Consider the following 18404-nt stretch of genomic DNA (forward strand, 5'->3'; position numbering starts at 1 on the left):
ATGTTATGCTACTCAACATGCTCATCAGAGTTGCTAAATCTCCAAAGTGGGAATATGATGACAGCGACAAAAAAAAAAGAAAAAAAAAAGTGCTACATTTAAAGTAAATTATATATCATATGTAAACAGAGTAGTATTTCTTGACACAAAATGTAGTGGAAACAGTAAAAGATTGAAAATCTACATTTTGTGGGGAAACAATATATAGATGTTTTCGATATAGTTTGGATTCTTTGCCATCAAATTTGAATTCATTGCAACCAAATTTGATGGCAAAGAATTAAAATTTGATGGCAAAGAATCCAAACTAGATCGAAAACATCTATAAGAACAGTCAGAAGCTAAATATCTAGTTGTGAATTGGTCCTAATACAGATGAATGAGACACAAATGTTTTTTCGTGAAAACTGAGCAGCTTTAATCCCTAGTTGATTTATTTTACCAATGAATGAAGATTCCTTATGTTGAGTGAAATATTTAGGGGAAAGATACACATCAAATGGATTGGATTCAGTATGTGGTTGAAACGTTTTTTTTTTTCTATCTCAGAAGGATGAAGAACAAATTTAATTTACGTTGTAGGATTTAAATTCAGAAATCGTTGTCGTGGCTGATGCCAGTGCCAGCTGACTGGTCCTGTGACGGTGGCACGTAGTACCATTCGAGTGTGGCTGATGCCAGTACCGCCTGACTGGCCCTCGTGCAGGTGGCACGTAAAAAGCACCCACTACATTCTCAGAGTGGTTGGCGTTAGGAAAGACATCCAGCTGTAGAAACATAGCTGGATCAGATTGGAGCCTGGTGCAGCCTTCTGGAGCACCAGCCTTCAGTCAAACTGTCCAACCTATGCCAGTATGGAAAGCAGACGTTAAACGACGATGATGATGATGAATGTAGGAAGATGAAACTAAATGCTGAAAAGCATTTTCTGCTTGGTCTTACTCAGAACAAATGATAATTATCCTTCGTAGAAATATTTTGAGAAGTTATTTCTGAACAGGATATCATCATCATTATTTAACATCCATGTTCCATGCTAGCATGGGTTGGACAGCTTGACAGGAACTGGTAAGGCCAGGGACTGCACCAGGTTCTATAGTCTGTTTTGGCTTGGCTTCTATGGCTAGATGCTTTCCTAATGTCAGTTGCTCCACTGAGTGTACTCAGTGTTTCTTATGTGGCACCATCACCAGTGCTTTTAAGTGGCACCAGCACCTATATCAATCATTTTATGCAGCACCTTGGTTTTAGGATCTCAATTGTGTTACAGTGGGCAGGTCTTTTAAAAGCAATTTTCTATGAAAAAAAATAGCTTTTTATGAATACCACATGTAAAGGGCCAATACAGAAAAAAAATGATTTCTAACATAGAGGATATGTGAGTTGAAATGTTTGCAAAGGGAACAGTCATTTATATCAACCAAGAAAGGGTGAAAGGCAAAGTAAAATGTAGAATTAGAACTCTGAATGTAAATAGATGTAACTAAATACTACAAAGTATTTTGTTTGTTGATCTTTGCAACACACACAATTCAGTAAATGGATTTCCCTAGAATGAGACACAGAGAAAGCTGTAAGGATGCAATTAATACTTGCAGACTAAACTGATGAAATTTACTAATGAGCTGATGTAGCTGAAATACAACAAACCACAGGATACATTTCTATCACATGATTGACAGCTACTATTCATTTGCAATTCAATAAATAAATGACATTCTTCAATACAGTGACATATATACAGGATGTTCTTCAGACTTTCATGTGCTCACACACAGTTCAATTAGTATTTGACAAAGGATTACAAAGATAAAGCAAGTGATAAACATAATATTGTAGTATACAGATAATAAAGTGTTCTGTGAAACACCTGAATGGATAAAAATTGATTGTTTTATAATGAAACAGATATTTTCAATGAAATACATTGACTTTTGCTATGATATAGAAACTAACACATCAACATGAGAAAACAATATTAGCACTGTGTATATATGCCTATAAAAAGACTTCTCAGTGTTTGTAACCTTACTTTCATCATCATCATTTTCTGAATATAAACATGTGGTTGTTATTGTTTCACTCATCCCTCATTAAACAAAACAGTAATACAAGTGTGACCAATCAAACTAAACATACCATGTATAGAAGAATTTGGTATTTTAATTAGCTTTCTAAACCCCTCATTTCTGCAAAGTTATTACATTTTTGCTAATGAGAGCCTTGCAACTAGCTAATCAGAATCAATCTGTTTTACATGGCTAAAGATATCTGCAGTTACTTTTATACATATTTTTAGAAACAAATTTAATGAATACATTAGCAGGTGTAATAACTGAGCAATTACATTGCCACTAATTAATGACTCAAAATATATGGGTCTATACTTCATTGCATAAAAACATTACATGAAGTATAGTACGTTATTTGGGAACCAGAGTTTACAAGTTAAGAATTATAAGTGAAATCAAAATTATTCATAGACGCAAATAACTTGTAGAACCATCTAACCAATAAAGGCATAAAGAACAAAAGCAAGAAATATTAAAATGCTAGAAGGGGATAATTGAAAGTAACATTAAAGGAGGTTGTTGTTTAATCTTGGGTCAGCCCTAACTAAGCAAACCTATAATGGAAATGTTCCAATTGTGACTATCCTATTCTTCTCTCAGATGTATTGAATCGAAAATTACATTATTCAATGCATCCTTTTTTGAGTTATAGTAATCCCTTGACTATCATGGGTGCTACATTCCAAAACACCCTGCAATAGATGGAAATTAGCAAAGTAGAAACAGTACTCTTTTACTTGTTTCAGTCATTTGACTGTGGCCATGCTGGAGCACCACCTTTAGTCGAGTAAATCGACCCCAGGACTTATTCTTTGTAAGCCTAGTACTTACTCTATCAGTCTCTTTTGCCAAACTGCTAAGTTACGGGGATGTAAACACACTAGCATCGGTTGTCAAGCGATGCTGGTGGGGACAAACACAGACACGCAAACATATACACACACATACATACATATATATATATATATATATATATATACGACGGGCTTCCTTCAGTTTCCGTCTACCAAATCCACTCACAAGGCTTTGATCAGCCTGAGGCTATAGTAGAAGACACTTACCCAAGGTGCCATGCAAGCTACTTGGTAAGCCAGCTACTTACCACACAGCAACTCCTGAGTCTTTTTTAAAAATTATTTTTATAATTTGTAAATATTTATTTCATTATAAATGCAAAACAACACCATGGAGGAATTGATGTAAGCTTAAATATTAATCCGCAATAGGTGAACTACGATATGGCAAGGGATCACTGTGGAATGCAACTGAGGGAAATTTGGCTGCTATTTCTAACAGGTCAAGAAGCCATGCAGTGTTAGCCGTGTTAACTCATTAAAAGAAAGGTTTGGTACTTGTGTACTCTCATTTCTAAACTAGTAGACACCTCTTCTCTCTTTAATCCTGGCAATATTACAATATTCCATTGCTATGTGCACTGGTGTTGTTGTCAGCAGGCTTGGTGGCAGGGTGGGGTGGATGCAAGAAGAGAACAATAGGCAAATGTAACAGAATGAATAAATACAGGTTTTCCCACAAAGAAGGAAAAATACTTCAATGCCATAAGTGTTGACAGGGTGAAAAACAGTATTGCAATCCAAGCGATGAAGGATGACTATGTAGGAGCTGAGTTTGGCAAGTTAAAATACCCAAAATATTGTGATTTAAAAAAAGAAATGTTATGAATTACAAAGAAAACAACAACAAAAATGTTTTCATAATATGCAAGGACCATAGTATAATTATCTATTGTCAACCGTTAGATGTCACTTGTAGTGAGCTAATACTGTCAAGCTTCTCTTGGATTTTTTTAATCTTCTAAAATATCAACATAGACAGTCACTGTGTTTTTCCATTAGATACATAATTGTTTTAATGATTTATGTATTTTACACTGGAAATCATTCTCCAGGATAGCTGAGCCATCAAGAGTCCTTAGATAGTTATTTAACCTGCTTGGATTAGCATTGAAATCTCTCTATAATCATACCCTACCGTCTTGAGAAAGAGAAAACAAGCTGGATAATGTAATTCTAGATAGCTTTAAAAGACAAAAAAAAAAGAGAGAGAGAAAATAAGGATGGTTCTGATCAATCATCTTGTTCTTGTTTAGCCCTGACCTGAGGCTAAACAACAACACCAATTTTGAGATAACCAAGGAAGCTTCAACATAGTTGCTTGATTTGTTAAAAATATTAAAATCTCCCTCAAATGAGGGACACTTTGGATAATGTAGTTGCTGGGAAACAAAATGGGGTCATTAAAGGACTGACTTACGGCTAAGCAACAATAATAATAGTAGATGCTAATAGATAGGGCTCAATAAGTGCTATAAATAATACAAAAATATTGTTAGAAAATAGATAAGCATTTAGGTGCATGAATTACTGTGGTGTTAATAATTTAGAAGACCTGTCAAGCCAATTGAAACCATAGTCATGGCTGATGCTAGTGTCACGTAACTGGCACCCATACCAGTAGCATGTTAAAAGCACCTATTACACTCTTGGAGTGGTTGGTGTTAGGAAGGGTATCCAGCTGGAGAAACCATGCCAAATCAGATTGGAACCTGGTGCAGCCCTCCAGTTTACTAGTTTCAACTAAACCGTCTAACCCATGCCAGCATGGAAAGCAGATGCTAAATGATGAGAGTGCTAAGTGGGTATGGAAAAATGCAAAAGGCCTAGAAGAGACTGCTCAGAAGACCTCTAAGATGATGAGAAACAAAATAGTTAAACAAGTCAGGCCCAAATGGAAGAGAAGAGGAAGATCAAGGGAAGAATTACTTTTCTAAATGTTTTAAGTAAATTTTTGATCAATTAATTGAGTTTATAAATGAGAATGATGAATACCAGATTACAATCAATCTTAAAATTTATATGCATATAATATGAAAAGTGAAACAGGAACTACTATGAAGAAGAAAGAACGGCGACTGTTTATGATACAAAGGGTGAAGGAAAGACCCGTTTGTTGTGGGAACATATATGAAGTGAGATAATCTGGGAACAGAATGGAGTAAACCATGTGACTGTAGAATACCAAAAGCAAAAGTTCCACTGGGTGAGATATGTTTCCAAGGTCAAAGACAAGTAAATCCATGCAGTTATCAACATGGTCAAACAATCCAGGCCCAAATAGAAGAAAAGATCACTATCAAGGGATGAATGGAAGTGCATGATGAACAATGATGTCTAAGGACATCTCATAATTTGGTTAAGAAAAAAAATAAAAAGAAAAAGAGAGACTTATAAAAGTAGTAGGATTATCTTGATATATTGTAAAAAATAGTAGGATTATCTTTATATATTAAAAGATATGATAGAATGATATTGTGTGGAGGTGTCATGAAATGTGGTGTTGATTCACCATTGTAGCTACATCATTAATAATCTTGGGAAAAGCAAGAATATAACTCCTATTTCATTTACCATTGGTAAGAGGGGTATGTTGTTTAGAAACTGAATCTCTTATCTAGTTTCAATTCCTAAGTAGAAAAACTTCTGTTAATGCCCCAATGATTTCTTGGAAAAGCATGATTCATAGAACTTTCCATTTTAATTTCTTGTGACTAAAGCGGTGTATTTAGTAATTAAAAACAACAACAAAAATTTCCAACACAATATTTATCATCACTAAATCCCAAATCTCTGAAATTGGTACTAGTGAGGTTAATTTCTTTCAATTAAGCACAAGGGTATTTAGGCTGAACAAGGAAGGCATATTTAACAAAATCAACCACAGCTGATTACTGGTACTTACTATTTTATTGACTACATTTCCACACGGGCAATGAAAGTCCATGTTGATGTCAACCGGATTTAAATTAAATGTTGAGAAGAGAAGTGGCAGAGAGCTAAATAGCACAAAAGATTTTGTTTGCCACTCTTCTGTTTCAACAATCTCATCGCCTGCCCTCACGGAGCCAGTAATGTAACGACATATGTACTGAACATGATCTATTAGAGTGTTTGAAGTAGTAACAAAATGTTTCAAGTTGGATTTATTAGTTCCACTTCTAAATTTAAGTGTTAAGCTTCTTTCAAATTAGTTGTAAAAAAACATAATGTAAATAAATAAATAAATAGAAAAGTGTGGCCTAATTATTTCTCCCGTATGAGAAATAGGAGTAATTGATGCATTGTTCACATTCTGGAAAACTACAACTTCCTTTATCTATCGCTCTGTTGAAACAGTAATCTCCAGTAATGTAAAGCAAAGTATCTGAATGTCAGTCAGTAAGCAGTCATTTGTTGCATTCATTAAAAGTCAATATTTTCAGTGAAATACTCTTTGTTTTAATGTTTGCCATTGTATATGAACAGTGAATTATTTACACAGCAGTTAGCAGCAGATGACTTTTACATTTCCGATGTTCTCCTATGAAAGTTCTTTTCGACTGACTGATACTTTAAACCAAATTAGAACACTGGGTTTTATTTAATTTACAGAAACATGGCCCATATTTATGATGTACAAAAAATAAAAACAATATTTATAGATGGACAGATATCTGTGCATATGTGTAATGCTGTGTCTGTGTATCTAAAGACAGGATGAACTTAAAAGCTCTCACAAACCACAAGAAGGGTGTTGCTATTCTGAGAATATAAGATTGAAGTCAAAAGCCACTGTATGTATGCATGTGTGTGTGTGTGTGTGTGTGGTGTGTGTGTGTGTGTGTGTGTGTGTGTGTGTGTGTGTGTATGTATGTATGTATGTATCAACATCCTTCATTTTTTTCATGCTTGCAGATCAGACGGAGCTTATCTGAAGTAGATTTTCTATGGTGGGATGCCCTTTCTGTTCCCAAACCTCACCAGTTTCCAAGCTATATAATATTTCCCTATAGCCAGACATGTTATCACAGAATATAGAAAATGAATGACACTGCTTGTATGTCCATGACATTCATAACTATCATGTTATGTTGAGACACAGAGACATAAACTTAAATGTGCATGTGTGCATGCTCACACACACACATTTCTGTATATGACAGGAATTTTTCTATGATTAAAGGCATAACTATCATTTTTTTTTGTTTGTTTGTTTCTATTCAAACGGTATATTTAACATTACATCCAATTTTTCCTTCTCTATATGAAGACTGTACAATATGATTTAAGGGAAATTTGGATGCTATTTTTAGTAGATCAATCAGAGGTCTTCCCATTGGCTTATAAAGAGGGAACAGTTACACTATATAGAGAGTTATGTACTTCTCTACCTACTATCGTTCCTGTCATAATACAAGTTTTTCTTTTTTTTTTCAAGATATTCTTTTGACTTTCAGTAAAGTGCCTGCCAAGCGTTTCATAGCATCCTTAACTAATATCTTTAGATGTCTGCAGTCATTCTTCATCTCAGTCAAAACTAACCACTCACAAACTCCCTATTTTATTAGATCAACAATATATCTATCAAACTTCATCCAAAATAACAAGGTCACTGTTTCCTTTGTAAGGACCCTGTATTCAGAAAATTCTTATCTCTGCATGTTATCCTCATTATGACAGAGGTGGTAAAATTTCAAAGAAAACATTATCATTAAACAAACTTGACCTTCCCTAAATTCTTCATGCCTCTTTGCTCAAGAAATCTTCAAAGGTTTCACAGTTAGTGAAAGAATTAGAAAGAGAAAGAGCATAACAAAAACGTAAGAGATATATTAAGAAATCTACAATAATATTTTGGTGATATACACAAATTTTGACCATTACAGTTCATTCTGTATGTTATATAGCTGTTAAACATTGTGTAATATTGTATACAACATTTATGACAAATCCCATTCAAAATAAATGAAAAATAATTGTTTAAAATTAGAATTACTTATGTTAGATAATTCTCTCTCCTTTTTAACATCCATGAACTTCAATTCAACCTAGACCTGACACATTACTACTTACTAACTCATCAACCACATATCTTATTCTTCATTGAATTAAAATCTCCCAACCTTTACCTACTTTATGATATATCTTTGCTGTCCAGGTAAGGCTGTATTTAAATTTCAAATTAAAAGATGTAAAAGTGCAGATTCCATCCACCTGTCTTACTTAGACTTCCAGTTACTCTAGCACAAAGTCTCTCTTTCCTACTCCAAATGTATCTGCTTCTTCTTCCACTTTGCAGACTCCTCCAGCCATTAACAAATCTTCAACAGTATCTCTGCCTGCATTGAAGACATCTATCTCCCTGACACTCTCCGCACAGGCTCCAATACTCAAAACTCTTTTTGGCTCCCATAGTCATCCTATCTTGATGTTGCTAGTATAGAATTCAAATCTTTCAAAATCCTCAATTTTCAACACCAACTAATTTCAACTCCTACATGCATCCAAGATCAATGTACAAATATTTCAGACACTACTGATCTATTCACCTCCAACCCCAATCTCCACTAAACAATTACTAGTTCAGCATCTATACTAATTCTATGCTAACTCTTCCAAACAGCATATATGCTGCACCCCTAAACCACTAAAAACAACCAGGTAGTTGACTGGAACAATCCTCTTCAGCACTTACTCTCCATATCCCACACAACCAAAACTCACAATCCCAAGTCCTCTAAGTGGTTAAACCCATCAAGTCTGGAAATAACCACATCACTCAGTCTTTCTTTCCCAGAATATTAGCCCTCTGAAATCCACTCTCTGCATATGTTTCCTAAAACTATTCAAGAAGAATATTAACTACATCCATTTCACTTGTCTCATAAGGCTTGCAAAGATCATGAGCACAGATACCTCTTCCAAGCCAAAGAATAAAATCTACTTTCATTGATTTTTAAAAAAATTATGTATTATTCAAATCAAATTTTAAAAAGAATGTTTACAATTAAATATAAATTATGATCATAAAGAAAAAGAAACAAAATTTCCCTAAATTGTAAAATCAATAGATTTTATTTTTGTTAAAAATGTCATGATTGCCTCCGAGCTAACATATGGCACAAAGATTGTAAATCAAATACAATGTGTAATTATGAGATCTTGGTTTTCAAACAAATCCTTATAGACTTTATTCTGAGATTTTTGAAAGGCTTAGAGCAATAAAACGTGTAATCCCTACAATAAGCCTTTTGATGCAAAACTACTCCAAACTACCCTTAGTCTTCCGTTATATCAAACTACTCTGAAGACCGCCTGCAATTAAAGTGTTCATGCTCAACGCTTTAGCATTCAGATTATTCTGTCAAATATAATTCTTATTTATTCACATTGTTTTGAATTTAACCATGCATTATCTTATAGTATTGAGATTTTGATCATGTGATTGTTTATTTATAGTATAACGGTGTAAGCTAAGTGTGAGAGGCAGGATCTGACAAGTTTAGATGCCAACAGATTAAATTACAAACATTCCAACATGATTAATATTTTTTTATTCTTTTATTCTTTTACTTGTTTCAGTCATTTGACTACGACCATGCAGGAACACCACCTTTAGTCAAAGAAATCAACCCCAGGACTTATTCTTTGTAAGCCTGGTACTTATTCTATTGGTCTCTTTTGCCAAACTGCTAAGTTACAGGGATGTAAACATGCCAACACCTGTTGTCAAGTGATGGTGGGGTGACACACACAGACACAAATATACACATATATGTGTATGTATGTGTGTGTGTATATATATATACATACACACACACACACACACACACACAATGGGTTTCTTCCAGTTTCCATCTACCAAATCCACTTGCAAGGTTTTGGTTGGCTTGAGGCTATCGTAGAAGACACTCGCCCAAGGTGCCACACTGTGGGACTGATCCCAGAACCATGTGGTTGGAAGCAAACTTCTTACCACACAGCCATGCCTGCGCCTATAATGTAAGATTTTAAAGGGTAAAAGTCCCAATCCCAAATACAAGCTTGATATACAAATATATCAAAAGGAATATTACAACCTTGATTTGGAAAATTAATATGAACACAAGTAGTGTATTCTTTATTAGAAACGTAGCCGTGAAAGAATGGTTCACTATTGCATAGAAGAACTCTTACAGGTTGTGAAATCAACAAGAATAAGTGAGATGGAGTGGGGAGACAAAGAATGAGAAAGTGTAATGTTAAAACTGTTTATATATATATATGTGTGTGTATATATAAAATAATTGGCACGGGCATGGTTGTGTGGTTAGGAAACTTGCTTCCTAGCTACATGGCACTTTGGGCAAGTGTCTTCTGCTATAGCCCCGGGCCAACCGAAGCTTTGTGATTGAATTTGGTAGGCAGAAGTTACTGCTGTGTGTGTATATGTTTGTGTAGGTGCTTGTGCCTCTCTGAGAGAGAGAGAGAGAGAGGGATATATATATATATATATATATATATATATAAAATAATAATTTTTACAAGGCTGTGAACTTAGGAAGGACATCATACCAAAGCAAACAAAATCTGGCAGAACTCTCTGGCTCATCTGTTCTTGTCAAACTGACCAACACATACCCGTATGGAAAAGAGGATGTTAAATGATGATGGTGATATATATGTATATATCTATACAATGAGCAAAAAGAAGAGCATCTCGCTGTAAAATAACACCTCAATACTATATTAGTCTAACCCATACTAGGAAGGAAAAACATTTCAGACAAAAGTGATAAACCTATTTTTATTTTGTTCAAGAAAATCCCGCTCAATATCTTAAAATATAACAATTGTAGGTAAACAAATTATTGCATATGTGTTGTTGAACAGAACATGTTTGTTTTCTGAATTAAATTGTCAGTCTAGATTCAGTTCTAGTTGGATCCACTTAATCTATATAGCCTTAATATTGTTATTCATAACACAGTTAATTCCACATTTTCATTTGGTAAATCATAATGTTTATGTGTGTGTGTCCAAACCATGCCAGCATGGATCATACACATTAACTGGTTTTATATATACATTATATACATTTATAATATAGATATATACTATATATTTTTTTATGTCATGTTATATATAAGAACAATTTAGCATTAAATTAAAGGACTACTCAATTTTTATAAGGAAAAAGTTGACAGCTTTGAAAAATTATCTATCTATCTATATCTATCTATCTATATATATATATATATATATATATATATATATATGAAATAATAATTTTTACAAGGCTGTGAACTTAGGAAGGACATCATACCAAAGCAAACAAAATCTGGCAGAACTCTCTGGCTCATCTGTTCTTGTCAAACTGACCAACACATACCCGTATGGAAAAGAGGATGTTAAATGATGATGGTGATATATATGTATATATCTATACAATGAGCAAAAAGAAGAGCATCTCGCTGTAAAATAACACCTCAATACTATATTAGTCTAACCCATACTAGGAAGGAAAAACATTTCAGACAAAAGTGATAAACCTATTTTTATTTTGTTCAAGAAAATCCCGCTCAATATCTTAAAATATAACAATTGTAGGTAAACAAATTATTGCATATGTGTTGTTGAACAGAACATGTTTGTTTTCTGAATTAAATTGTCAGTCTAGATTCAGTTCTAGTTGGATCCACTTAATCTATATAGCCTTAATATTGTTATTCATAACACAGTTAATTCCACATTTTCATTTGGTAAATCATAATGTTTATGTGTGTGTGTCCAAACCATGCCAGCATGGATCATACACATTAACTGGTTTTATATATACATTATATACATTTATAATATAGATATATACTATATATTTTTTTATGTCATGTTATATATAAGAACAATTTAGCATTAAATTAAAGGACTACTCAATTTTTATAAGGAAAAGTTGACAGCTTTGAAAAATTATCTATCTATCTATATCTATCTATCTATATATATATATATATATATATATATACACACACACACACACACAAATATACATATTTATATATACAAACACCCTAACATACACACAATAAAGTTCAGCTTAAAATTATGCTTTCCACTATTATTACTTAAATAACAAAATGGCTACACATATAATGTAACACATGAACAAGACAGTATACAAATATTTTGAAATTTTCAGAGAAATCCAGGATTCTTACCGTCATACCGGGAAGTCGAGAAGAGGCTGGGCAGACTATGAGAGCTGGTACTGCGACTTAAATCCGATGCACCAGATCCTGACAGAGATGTTGAGCTCTGTGACAGTTCAGCCACAATCTCACTCATGCTGCGAGCAGTTTGAAGATAAGACTAGATTAAAAAAAAAAAGGAAACATTCAATGACAAAATTACTTCCCTAATCAACAACTTAATAAGTAGACCAATTAACATCACTGTTACATTGACATAATTAGGAAGTGCTACTCGTCAACGGCTGTTAGAGAAGTATTACGTCAGTGTTGTGTTTTCCCCGAAATTTGATTCAGGATGTCATTCATAATTGTATTACATTATGACTTCATTAGTATATTTATATCATTATTCTAATCCATCTTTATTAAATAACACTCTTTTACTTGCTTCAGTCATTTGACTGTGGCCATGCTGGAGCACCGCCTTTAGTCGAGCAAATTAACCCCCAGGACTTATTCTTTGTAAGCCTAGTACTTATTCTATCGGTCTCTTTGCCAAACTGCTAAGTTACGGGGACATAAACACACCAGCATCAGTTGTCAAGCGATGCTGGGGGGACAAACACAGACACACAAACATACACACACACACATACATATATATATATATACATATATATACGACAGGCTTCTTTCAGTTTCTGTCAACCAAATCCACTCACAAGGCTTTGGTTGGCCCGAGGCTAAAGTAGAAGACACTTGCCGAAGATGCCATGCAGTGGGACTGAACCCAGAACCATGTGGTTAGTAAGCAAGCTACTTACCACACATCCACGGAGTAGCAAAAATATTAGAGTGACAGGATTTCATGCCCCTATGCTCTCTCTGAATTCGAATTGTTCAAGAGACACATGCATTTTATCCTCAAATTCCCCTGACAGGGTAAAATGGCTATTTAGCATGGGGATTCTTCATTGATACTTATTGTTGTGCAATTTATTTTATCATTATGTAAGAGAATAGAGCTAACTTTTTTTCACAAAGTTAATTTTTTTTTTTTAATTATTTAAATCTTGGATTAAAACTGCACAAGAGTCAACTTTTTTATGGAGATTATAAAATAATTACAAGAAATATACTGGAGTTAATTAATTAAATTCCTCGTTTATATATGTAGCCTTGAGAACTGTTACAAGTCAGTATTATTATTAAAAATAATTTCCTTTTCAAATTTAAGCACAAGTAAATGACAATTTAACTAGTATGTGATATAAAATAAAAATAAATGAATGGACAACTAATCTAATCAACAGGATGTTGATAAGTTGACACAATCACAAATAAGTAGCTAACCTACAGAAACAGTGTTTTGGCCATTTTGGAAGTTTGGGGATGAACACATCTGGCAAGACCTGATAGATAAGATGTGATAAAAATAGAATTCCAGGTTTGATTCGAAAAACCTGGTGTAAAATGTTTATCTCTGTTAGCATTAAGATTTGGCATAAAATTGGAAATAATGTAATGAATCAATTTCATTTAATCCAATTTATTTTTTCTTTATGTCACAACGTAGTAGTAGAAGTAATATACAGCAATAAACAAACTGAAATTCCAGTGAGAGGAATGACAAATAAATAATAGAAATGACAGTAATTATATAGCTAATAATTATATAACCTTTCCCCTGGAATATAGACTATCTATATAAATTACAGTTTCCTGAAGGCAGCTAATAACATTTTAAATCTACTTTACTTCCCTAATGCTTTGTATATTTTACATGTATTTCTTGTTCTTAAAAAGAATTCTAGTGAAATTCACAAGTTTGGTTTTTACATCAATTTCTTGTTGATTTCATATTTTTTAAATTCTAGCTTTCACAGGTTGCTGGTTGCTGCAATACCACTCATAACACATCACTTGATTATGGCTTTATACATCACTTCATATGTTATCTAGACTTCATGGTCTACCAACTGAATATTGAATTTGAACTAGTTATGTTGAAGCAAGTAAAGTTAGACTCTTTTACAGTATAATGTAATGAAATGAAAGCCTGATACCATATCTATTTAGATTTTTCTAACTTCACTTTTAGTAATTAGTTCATCCTTAGTAAAAATAAATAAAGTCTACATTTGACTGTATATATAAACAAGTGCAATACAAATGATTTAAGCTTACTTTATTGTCTCTTCGATCTAAGCAAAACCGATGTTGATCTACAGCCATTGACCAAATGCATTTCGTTAGATGGGGTGAGCTTGAAAACCATGCATGGACATTAACATTTCCAGGGCCAAACGTCCGTCGGCTGACTGAAACTCTATGAAAAAGAGAAAGGAAATGAAAATACTTAATATGTACAGTTGTATTTATTAATTCATTTGAGTCTGAGACTTCACTACATTGCTAAGTTGACAATTTCTTTGATGTTCCTCAAGTTACAATCAATAACATGAAATAAATAATGACATATACATTCAAAACCTTAGCTTTGGAAATGTGCATGTTTATAAGGAAGATATTTTCTTTTTCTTTCAACCAATTATATTAAAGACACAACTGTGTTCGAATTTAATCCTTTTGTTAGTAATTATTGTTCCTTATGTTTAGTTAGTAACAATATCATCATCATCATAATTGTTTAACGTCCACTTTCCATGCTAGCATGGGTTGGACGATTTGACTGAGGTCTGGCGAACCAGATGGCTACATCAGACTCCAATCTGATCTGGCAGAGTTTCTACAGCTGGATGCCCTTCCTAAAGTCAACCACTTCAAGAGTGTAGTGGGTGCTTTTACGTGCCACTGGCACAAGGGCCAGTCAGGCAGTACTGGCAACAGTCATGTTCAAATGGTGCTTTTTAAGTGTCACTTGCACAGGAGCCAGTCCAGCAGCACTGGCAATGACCTCACTCAAATGTTTTTCACATGTCACCAGCACAAGTGCCAGTAAATCAATTAATATTTCTAGGCCTTTGTCCCATTTTTCTGAATGAAGTGTTGACAGTAGTAGGATTATTTTATAGCTGCATTTTTGTAGTGGACAGCAAGAATCAAGGGAATAATGTTGAAACTGATAAAATCATCATTGCCAGATTAAACATCTTTAATAAACACTAAGTTACTTTTTGAATCCAGTGAAAGTTTCTAGTTAATTGCTAGGAGACTATTTTTGAGTTAATTTTTGGTTTATATTTTAATGTTAATAAAACTTCCATATTTAATCTTTTCTTTCTTTTTTTTGGAGGTGGGGGGGAGTTCTGTATAAGATGGTAATGTTAACAACATATGCTTTTCTATCAAGTTTTGTTTCATATTTGATCTTGTAATGGTGCCTTGCAAATGAGTAGTCAGCGACTGAGAAAGGGTAGTTCTTGTGTGCCCTATATATGAGTGTAGGTGTGTACACACAAAAGCATAAAATGCTTTTGTTTATTGTTTTTTGTCATTGTATATTGATATGAACATGTTCAATACATAGTCATGATAAAAAGGTGAAGAACTTGTGAAACCATGGGATAGATTTAATATACTAAGAATACACAAACATAACGAACATAAACTAGTTCAAAGATATAAATGATCTTCTTGCAAAGATGATGAAATTACACTATTTTACTCAAGAATTTTACTCTTGGATATAAAAAAAAAATCTAATCTTCTCTTCACCAATCCCCACAAAAAAAAAAAAGATAAATCTCAAAAATAAAGTCAAAAGAGAAAAAGTGAAACAAAATAGGATTACAATAGAACATTACAATAAAAAATTAGTAGAATATATTTATTTTAACAATGAGCACACAGTTTAAGAAATTCATTTAAAGACATGAATCTGAGATTCATTAATCTTAGACATGTGTGTATGGGGGTTGGGTATGCGCAATGCATATGTGGAAATAAATTTCCTCCAATGCAGCAGTGAAATGTGATATATCTTAATTACTGACGCAGAAATAAAATGAACATAAAATATCAAGAAAAAATTATTCGGTCTATATACTTGGTTTATATATATATATATATATATATATATAAATAAAAAAAAAAGATGAATATCAGCAAAATAACAGGATCTTCTTTTTTTTTTTTTTTCAATTGAATTCATAGAATAGTTGTCTAGCTACAGAATAAATTGATTTTACCAAACTCAAGGAATACTATCATAGACGGTGTTTATGTGTAGTCTTGAGTGCTCACAGATGCATACACAAAGACACACTCTATTGTACAAACTATGCTCAGTGTTATTATCTGTATCAAATTACTTGGAAACAGACGTACATTACAAAACAAATTTAATCCACCCAGTTAACTAGTGTATCTGATGCTAGGTTTAGTGTTTGCACCTGGGTTGCTTTCTTGACATAAAAATACAATCCAGCTCAATGAATAGAGTTAAAGGAATTCTTATTCCTATTTTTAGAGTTAAGAAGGAAACCTCACAAAAGAAACAAATAACAACAATAGAAAAAAAAAGCAGACTAATCCATTTGCAATAGACACAGGATAATATCATTTTGAAACAAAGTGGATAAAGACAGATGAGACTAACCTCTCTTATGTACTAATTAAATTTACTATAATTTTATCCACCTATTTCAAAAAAAAAAGACCCCACAAGATAAAGCACTGATTACAAGCTATCTAAGCCAGTTATTTTAGGAAGACCTTTCTGTTATTTATATACACCAACAGGCTGGTGATGTGCTTATAAATTTCTTTTCACAGCTACGTGGTTTTAGGGTCAGTCTTACTGTATAGCATGTTGGGAAGGAATCTTCTGTCAAATCCTCAAGTTGAGTGAAAGCCATGTGAATGAAATTTAGTGAAATTTAGATGGAAACTGTGTGGTAACACCTCAGAAGGATCCTTTCTGTTTTGGGTGGAAATAGATTTAATGTGTTAACCAGTGTAACATTGCCACTTGGTCCCTGGAGTGCTTTTAGTGGAGTCCAGGATGTTTGAAAATTACTTCCTCCCTTATTCCCACTAATCTTAGAGGTGTGTCTTTGTGTCCCTCACCCCGTATACTGAACAACTGGTGTTAGTTTGTTTATATCCCTGTAACTTAACAGTTCAACATAAGAAACCAATAGAATAAGTACCAGGTTTTAAAAAAATAAGCATTTGGGTTGATTCATTCAACCAAACCCTTCAAAACTGCCTTAGCATGGCTGCAGTCCAATGACTGAAACAAGTAAAAGATAAAAATACTCCAGCGTAAGTTTTATAACAAATTAAGTCAAAAAAGGGAGCCCCATACATGGAGCAGCCAGCAGCCAAATTTCCTTCAAAGCACACCCTACTGTGTTATAAAGGCAAGGATACAGTGAATAATGTATTCCTGAATACACTGAATAAGAAAGATCGGCAGGTCATAACAGGAATGCTACAGATTATGACTATTGGATCAGGGCAGGCCTGGAGCAAAACAACTGCAAATGAAATTTTAAGAAACAAAGCATACCAATTCTCTAATCTGAATATCAATAGCATGAAAGAGTAGCATTGCCCTCAGAGACATGTAGGACACTACTGATACTTTTGGCATAAGTAGTAATTTCCTATTTAAGTCACAATGAGTCCTTTTCATTACTTAAATGACTCATAGAAATAGTTTCTATGAAATAATTCTCATGTGATGACATTAGTTCCATATAAAGTCAAGCTGGCCCAAATCTATAGCATAACTGTTTTAATTATAACATTGTTGTTGCTACTATATCAAAAACACCTTATGACATGCTTTGATTTCCTCCATTCAGTGATCTAAGCCTGAAGAGCTAGGTTCATTTTATGAGCCCACGAAATTGAATAGTATATCTTCATTTAGGAAAGAGTTCCATTTTTCATTCTGCTCCAATCAGCTTACCTTTTGTTTTTTCTAGATTGGTAAAACGAGCACCAGGAATACATTGGATTTGACAAAGTTTGACTGAGCTATTACTGAAATAATTTACATATATTTATTCTTGACTTTATATGAAACTAATGTCATCACATGAGAATTATTTCATAGAAACTAATAAAAAGTTTCAGTATTTTTAATGGTGTATTTAAAGAATCAATTTTATTGTTGACTTTTAATGATGAAATAAAACTTCTAAGACTAATGTATGGTAGGTGGAAATAGTTGGAATTTAGCTTAACAAAGACATGGAAGTTTCCATGTGTAAAGACGGTTATATTGTTTCCAATGTTATCAAGGTGGTAAGCTGGCAGAATCATTAGCACACAAATGCTTAGTGGTATTTCACCCATTGTTACATTCTGATTTCAAATTCCACCAAGGTTGACTTTGCCTTTCATCCTTTTGGGGT

At 33.4% G+C, this 18404-nt stretch overlaps 1 protein-coding gene across 11 annotated transcripts in view; it reads right to left on the minus strand.

Moving 5' to 3' along the window:
* The window catches only part of LOC115232686 (FERM domain-containing protein 4A), a 383772-nt gene that overhangs the window by 79677 nt on the left and 285691 nt on the right, over positions 1-18404 (minus strand). For all 11 annotated transcript variants that reach the window (XM_029802713.2, XM_029802715.2, XM_029802716.2 and 8 more), the window contains 2 exons: positions 14263-14404; positions 12103-12253 (listed from right to left, as the gene is read on the minus strand). In XM_029802713.2, the coding sequence (XP_029658573.1) occupies positions 12103-12253; positions 14263-14404 (293 nt within the window). The remainder of the gene's footprint in view (positions 1-12102; positions 12254-14262; positions 14405-18404) is intronic.

The sequence above is a fragment of the Octopus sinensis genome, linkage group LG2 (assembly GCF_006345805.1).
Source record: "Octopus sinensis linkage group LG2, ASM634580v1, whole genome shotgun sequence".
Taxonomy (NCBI): domain Eukaryota; kingdom Metazoa; phylum Mollusca; class Cephalopoda; order Octopoda; family Octopodidae; genus Octopus; species Octopus sinensis.